This window comes from Penaeus vannamei, unplaced genomic scaffold, assembly GCF_042767895.1.
Source record: "Penaeus vannamei isolate JL-2024 unplaced genomic scaffold, ASM4276789v1 unanchor140, whole genome shotgun sequence".
Classification (NCBI taxonomy): Eukaryota; Metazoa; Arthropoda; class Malacostraca; order Decapoda; family Penaeidae; genus Penaeus; species Penaeus vannamei.
The window spans coordinates 40,001-47,500 of record NW_027213144.1 but is presented as its reverse complement, the minus strand read 5'-3'; the positions used below and the strand labels follow the sequence as shown (position 1 = coordinate 47,500).

The 7,500-nt window shown below is 38.9% G+C and overlaps 1 protein-coding gene across 1 annotated transcript in view; it reads left to right on the top strand.

The window, feature by feature from the left end:
* Positions 1–3,510: 3,510 nt before the first annotated feature.
* LOC138860889 (high affinity cGMP-specific 3',5'-cyclic phosphodiesterase 9A-like) overlaps positions 3,511–7,500 on the top strand; it is a 27,218-nt gene continuing 23,228 nt past the window's right edge. The window contains exons 1-3 of the mRNA XM_070119397.1: positions 3,511–3,546; positions 4,045–4,216; positions 5,814–5,873. Of these exons, the coding sequence (XP_069975498.1) occupies positions 3,511–3,546; positions 4,045–4,216; positions 5,814–5,873 (268 nt within the window). The remainder of the gene's footprint in view (positions 3,547–4,044; positions 4,217–5,813; positions 5,874–7,500) is intronic.

Sequence of the window (7,500 nt, the reverse complement as noted above, 5' to 3'; positions counted from 1 at the left end):
GCAACTAGGAATTTTAGAGGGCAGGGGTCCAGGCCACAATATGAATTTTATTTATAAGGGATATAGCCTGAATTATGTTCTTCAGATTTTACGTAAAAACGGAAGAAATGTTACAAGAATTTTAATGATAATAATAATTATTTGCACTGAACCAAACAAAAATACAATAAACAGTCTGATCGCCATTCCAAGATCAAGAGAAAGAAAGTGCTCGAGAAAGAGAGCACTTTCACCCCCCCCCCCCCCCCCCCGTAGTTGCACGCCTGGCTCTCGATTAAAGAGCCTGGCCAAAATTAGCTCTAAAATCACCAGATGGTGTCCAGGTGCGTTCCAAAAAGAGGTGAAATTTGAAATAAAACCAGCCCTCCCCCTCCCCCCCCCACCCCAATCAGGTTTAAAAACGGGCGACTCTTAAGCCTCAAAAAAAATCAAAACCAAAGAGACGGAAATTTAAATCTAAAAGGGTGCATTTTAGCGTCTTAAACCAAAGAGATGACGAGACAGAAATTAAGATAAAACACATCAATCTAAAATCTAAATCTAAAAGAATTAACCACCCCACCCCACCCAAATAATAAAATACTGAATAAAAATATAATAATGAATAATATGAAAAATAAAACCCTCCCCTCCCCCAGGTGACGTTCAGCAGCGGGTGCAGCACGCGCGACCTGCAGGACCAGCTGGCGGCGCTGTGCGGGCTGCCCCGGGGAACCCCCGTCATGCTCAAGGACCGCTGCGGCGCCCTCGTCACCGTCTCGCCCGCCATGAACGCCAACTCGTCGCAGTAAGGATGAGAAATTTTGGGTTTTTGATTCCTTTTTCTTCTTCTTTTTCCCCTTTTTCATTCTGACTTTCTTTTATTTCTTTTTTTTTTATTTTATTTCGCCTGCCATGAACGCCAACGCAGTAAGGAAGATTTTTTTTTTTTATTCGTATTCCGTGTTTCGTTTTTTCTTTCTTTCTTTCCCTTTTCAGTCTGTCTTTCTTTTCCTTTCTTTCTTTTTTCTTTTCTCTGGGCCGCAATGAACGCCAACTTATCGCAGTAAGGCCCTTTTGTTTTCCTTTTTTCCTTTTTTTCTTTCTTCCTTTTTTTCATTTTTATCTTCTCTTCCTATTTTTTCACATGGATGCCAACTCCTAGCAGTAAGGCCCTTTCGTTTTCATTTTTTTCCTTTTCCTTTCTTTCTTTCTTTCTTCCTTTTCCTTTTTTTCTTTCTTCTTCTTCTTTCATTCTTTCTTTTTATTTTATTTTCTTCTTTCTTTTCTTTAGCCCGCCGTGAACGCCAACTCCTCGCAGTGAGGCCCTTTTGTTTTCCCTTTTTCCTTTTTTCTTTCTTTCTTTTTTATTTTTTCTTCCTATTCTTTCACATAGATGCCAACTCCTCGCAGTGAGGCCCTTTTGTTTTCCCTTTTTCCTTTTTTCTTTCTTTCTTTCTTTCTTTTTTATTTTTTCTTCCTTTTTTTCTTTCTTCTTCTTCTTTCATTCTTTCTTTTTATTTTCTTCTTCCTTTTCTTTCGCAGTAAGGAAGGAGAAATTCTTTTATTTATTATTTATTCCTATTCCGTTTTTCGTTTTCTTTCTTTCTTTCTTTCTTTCCCTTTTCAGGTTGTCTTTCTTTTCCTTTCTTTCTTTTTTCTTTTCTCTGGCCCGCAATGAACGCCAACTCATCGCAGTATGGCCCTTTTGTTTTCATTTTTTCCTTTCCTTCTTTCTTTCATTCTTTCCTTTTTATTTTTTATTCCTTTTCTTTCTTTCACATGGACGCCATCTTCTTGCAGCAAAGTCGCTGAATGATTTTTTCTCCCTATTTTGTGGTTCCTTTTCTGTTTTTCTGTTTTTCCTTTTTCCTTTCATTCTTTCTTTTTATCTTTTTTTCACCTTTTTTCCTTTCACCTCCCATGAACTTCTCGCAGTAAGGAAGGAGTAAATTTGGGTTTTTAATTCCTATTTAGTGGTTCGCTTTCTCTCTCTCTCTCTCTCTCTCTCTCTCTCTCTCTCTCTCTCTCTCTCTCTCTCTCTCTCTCACTCTCTCTCTCTCTCTCTCTCTCTCTCTCTCTCTCTCTCTCTCTCTTTCAGTCTCTTTCAGTCTTTCTGTTTTTTTTTTTTTTCTCTTTCTTTCTTCATTTTTTTTTAGTCTACCAGAGATGGTTTTTATTCCTGCTTAGTAGTTCCTTTTTTTTCTTACATTTTTTCTTTTTTTTTCGTTTTTTCTTGCTTTTATTCTTTCATTTTCTACCTCACTTTTTCTTTCGTCCGCCATGAACGCCAACTCCTCACTATATCATTATTTCTTATTATTTTTATTATATATAATTATTCTTAAATTTTTGTGGTTCTGTTTATGTATCCATTTGTTTGTTGGTTGGTTTACTTATTCATTTGAAATTATGTTTGTTTTCAACTTCTTTCTGTATTATCTCTCTCTCTCTCTCTCTCTCTCTCTCTCTCTCTCTCTCTCTCTCTCTCTCTCTCTCTCTCTCTCTCTCTCTCTCTCTCTCTCTCTCTCTCTTCTCTCTCTCTCTCTCTCTCTCTCTCTCTCTCTCTCTATCTATCTATCTCTATCTCTCTCTTCTCTCTTTCTTTGACTTTATTCGTCTTTCTTCTTTATAATTTTCTTTCTTTCTTTCGTTTCTTTGACTTTCTTCGTCTTATTTTTTCTTTTTTTTGTACTTTTTCTAATCTTTTCTTTCTATCCTTCTTTCTTCCAATCTTTTCTTACATTATTTTTTTTCTTTCTTTCATTCTTTCTTCTAATCATATTTTTTTCCTGTTTCTTCCTTCTTCCTTTCTTTCTATTTACTTTTTCGTTATTTAATCTTTATTAGTTCCATTCCCTAACTATTTTTTCTTAACGTTGTTATTCATTTATTCATTCGTTTATTTTTGTGCATTTTTTATGTTGTTTTCATTCATTTATTTGCCTATCTATTTATCGTTTGTTTGTTTACTCTGTTTGTTTTTTGCATATGTCAGTTAATTTGTGTAGTATTCTCTGTTACTGTTGTTCTTTTATTGTTTTTGTCATGTTTGCTTTTGTACACATGTTTAAAAATCTATTATTCGTTAAGATCCGTGTCTGTGGGAATTCCTTATAGAAATCTGATTCGGTTTTACTGTATCATAATCATCGTAATCATTACAGTGATTGTTGTTAGTAGAAGCATGTCGATATTACTGTAAATAATAATATTCGAATTAGTGTCAGTAATATCTCAAGTACCTATAATTACTGCAGGGATAATATTGTGCAACTTTGTTATAATAGTGGCAATAGATAGAAAATATTCTTTAGCAATATTCTTGTTCAAATAAGTCAGTTATAAGTTACCTCAAGTATCCGAAAATTACATTAACTGAACTGAAATACTATTAGCTTACCCTTTTCCGGTTTGTGTTCTTATATTCTCTATCATATCAATCGTTTACATTTTCATTGCGGAAATATGATCATGATTTGATAGTAAACATGGGAAAATATGATATTATTTTCCTCTTTGTTTTCAGAGATGCCTATGTGGTGGATACCCATGCATACAAACAAGGTAAGTTATGTTGATCTTAAGAAGAAAGAAAGAGAGAGAGAGAGAGAGAGAGAGAGAGAGAGAGAGAGAGAGAGAGAGAGAGAGAGAGAGAGAGAGAGAGAGAGAGAGAGAGAGAGAGAGAGAGAGAGAGAATCGTTAGCCTGCAGGATGTATATCTCTCTCACTCTTTACCCCCTTTGTCAACCCTCTTTGTCTACCCTTTTTGTCTGCCCTCTGTGTCTACTTTTTTTGTCTACCCACTTTGTCTATCCTCTTCATCTGCCCCCTTTATCTACCTTCTTTGTCAACCTTTAGCCCCGTCTCTTACATATATATAACCTGCTTATTATTATTTACTTTTAATGCTCTTCTGTATATTCTAAATATAGGTATGTTCCTTTCTGCTCCTTGTTCTCCTCCCCCACCTCCTGTGCCATAAAGTCAATTACCAGCATCCGCATTCCCATTCCATTCCAAGCGATTCCTAGCACCTAGCACCCATTAATTTTCTCTCTCCAGTTGTGTAAGAGGCTGGAGACGCGAGGGCAAGGAACCTCGTATTATGTCACAGTGTTATACGTCGGAGATACTGAGGCTAAGAGCGTTTTAAGCAGGGGAGCGCCTGGGCAAGAATTATTGCCCATAGGCCAAGAACTGATCCGTTCCCTGCTTGAAACGTTGCCCAAGGCAGGCAAGCCTTGTTTGGTGATGCCAAACATGAAGAAGTGTCTTTCTATAAAGTACAAATCGTAACAGTCCTTGGAGAGCATAGAAAAGTCAAAATATCACACAACATATACATATGTGGGTTTTAAAAGCAATAGACAAGTATTCCCACCAACAATCGCGGAGAGGGATAAGTTATGCATCAGTTGAGGGTGGAGTTCATTTTATTGGCGTTTGGTAACAGTTTGAGCGCGCATTTCAAAATAAACAGCTGACAAGCTAGCGCCGCATTATGATGGCAGAGAAGTAAATAGATCTATCCTAACATCTTAACAAAGCGCAATATTTTCTCCTATATTCATAAAAAGTGCCTCTAAAACAGTGACACACATGCGCTATCAAAACAAATAAACATCCCTGAATTAAAATATAGGCCTACCCATTCCCATATATCCGATTTTGTTAAGTTAAATATAACAGTCACCGAATACAATATCGACAGAAGAATGTTGCTAGAATTTCTCAGACCTTTTTCACTTGAAATATTCTTTAATTCAGATAATAGCAGATATAGTCTCGATTTAGAGAGGCGAGGTTTAAAAGTAAGAGATGAATTGTTCGTCTTATAATAATTTTTGATTCTTTTCATTCCCGTAATCTCCAGTATCCCCTTTCGTTTTCAGTTAATTTTAATTTCTTTGGATATTATTTAATGGAAATTACAGAATCATATACCGTGAAGAAAGTATTTCTCTGATAAAATATTAAGCGGAGTTCTTGGCCAACGCCCGCATTCGAAGGATTGTGACACGTGCTGTACGCGAATGACGCCGCTGCCATGGTGACGGTACACCGCTTGACTTAGCAAACGCAAGTCTAGCCATTTACGGGGGTCGCCTGAGAAAGCAAGCAAAATGCTTGAGTTAGCAAGAAAAAGTCTTGAGATTTTTGGCAAGAACTTTCCCTGCTTAAAACGCTTTTAGTTATTGTTCAGTTTCACGAAATGCGTTTGTTTGTATGGACTGTCTGGGGGAATATGATGGCTCTTTTACTGTTTGTATTTATATCTTTTTACGGGTTTTCACACACACGCACGCACGCAAGCACACACGCATACACACACACGCACACACATACGCACACACATACGCACACACGCACACGTAGGCATACACACGCACACACGTACACTCGTACACACGCAAGCACGCACACACATACGCACACACGCACACGTACACACACACACACGCACACACGCAAGTACGCACACACACACACACACACACACACACACACACACACACACACACACACACACACACACACACACACACACACACACACACACACACACACACACACACACAGATACATACATAGATAGATAGATAGACAAATATATAGACCACAAAACCAAATATACACACATAAACACGAAAATTCACGCCAAACAAATTACAAAACGAACAACAAAAGGAAAAAACAACAACACATTCATGTATTTTCTCACTCCTCCTCTCACTGTTCCTTTCGCGGACACATAAACAAACAAATATACAGATAAAATAATTCCAGATGGCCTTAAACACATTAAAATCCGTCATATGTTGCTCTTGCAGGTGTGTCTGCGTTAAGGAACCGAGCCAAGCAACGTAACAACGCGGATCTGGGTCTCTCAGGCACGTATTGTATGTGTGGTGAAGTTGCTTGGAGGAAAATACGGTTTAGAGACATGTATGCTGTGTTTTTTGTTCGTTTTGTTGTTTATATTTTTCTTGTTTTCTTGTATTTGTTTCCATTTTGTTTATTTCTTATTTTTCTTTGCTTTTCATGTCTCTTTTTCGTGTATCTATTTTTCTATTATCAATATTGATAATTACGATTGGTTATGATAATTCTTCCTCCTTTTTCGTGTGTTTTTGTTTGTTTGTTTGTTTGTTTTTGTTTGTTTGTAGAACAGTCTGAAGAAAAACATCTATCTCCTTTATCATGCCAAGTCTACATTTTTTTCTTCTCCTCCTTATCCTCTTCTTCTTCTTCTTTTCTTCTTCTTTTTGTTTTAAATCTTCGTCTACTTTTACTCTTTTTCATCTCCTCCTCCTTCTTCTCCTTCATCTTCTTTTTCTCCTCCTCCTCCTCCTCCTCTTCTTCATCTTCATCTTCTTCTTCTTCTTCTTCTTTTTCTTCTCCTCCTCCTCCTCTTCTTCTTCTTCACCTTCTTCTTCATCTTCCTCTTTTTCTTCTCCTCCCCCTCCTCCTTCTTCTTCTACTTCTTACTCCTCCTCCTCCTTTTTCAAGTTTCCTGCAACAGCAATAACACCAATCCTTTTCGTAAGAAGGCCTTCCATTTTCTCCTTCTTTTCTTTCTTCTTCTCGTCTTTTCTCTTTTTTCTCGTCAGTTTTCTTCACCGACTTCTTCCAGTTCCTATTTTCTCTTATTTTTTTACTCTGTCTCAACTGATTCATCTTCTTTTTCTCTTCTTCTTCTTCTCTTCCTCTTTTCTCTTCTCTCCCTATTCTTCCATATCCTTCCTTCCCCTCTTCTTCTTCTCTCTCTCTCTTTTCCCTTTCTAATCCACTCCCCTATAACAAACCTTCTTCTTTCTCTCTCCTTCCTCTTTTTCTCTTCTCCCCCTCTCTCTCTTTCCCTCTCCTTCTTCCCTTCTTCCTCCTCCCCTCTTCCCCCCCTCCCGTCTTTCTCCCCCTCCCCTTCTTCCTCTTCCTCTCTCCACCTCTCGTTTCCTTCTCCTTCTTTTCTTCCTCTTTTCCTCCTCCCCTTCTTACTCTTCTCATCCACTCCCCCATAACAAACCTTCTTTTTCTCCTCTTCCTCTTTTTTTCTTCTCCCCCTCTTCCTCTCCTCTCCTCTTTCTCTCCCTCTCTTCCCCTCTTCCTCCTCCTCCTCCTCTTCCTCTCCCTCTTCCCCTCTGCCTCTTCCTCTTCTCATCCACTTCCCTCCACCAGACCCCGGCTGCGATCGCTAAGACGCCGTCTCGATTCCTTCTTCTTCGTCTCTCCCCCTGTCCCTCTTCCTTCTTTCTCTCCTCCTCTTCCTCTCCCTCTTCTTCCTCCTCCTCCTCCTCCTCCCCTTCTTCCTCTTCCTCTCATCCCCTTCTCATCCGCTTCCCTCCGCCAGACCTCGGCTGCGATCGCGAGGACACCGTCTCGATTCCTTCTTCTTCGTCTCTCCCCCTGTCCCTCTTCCTTCTTTCTCTCCTCCTCTTCCTCTCCCTCTTCTTCCTCCTCCTCCTCCTCCCCTTCTTCCTCTTCCTCTTCCCCTTCTCATCCGCTTCCCTCCGCCAGACC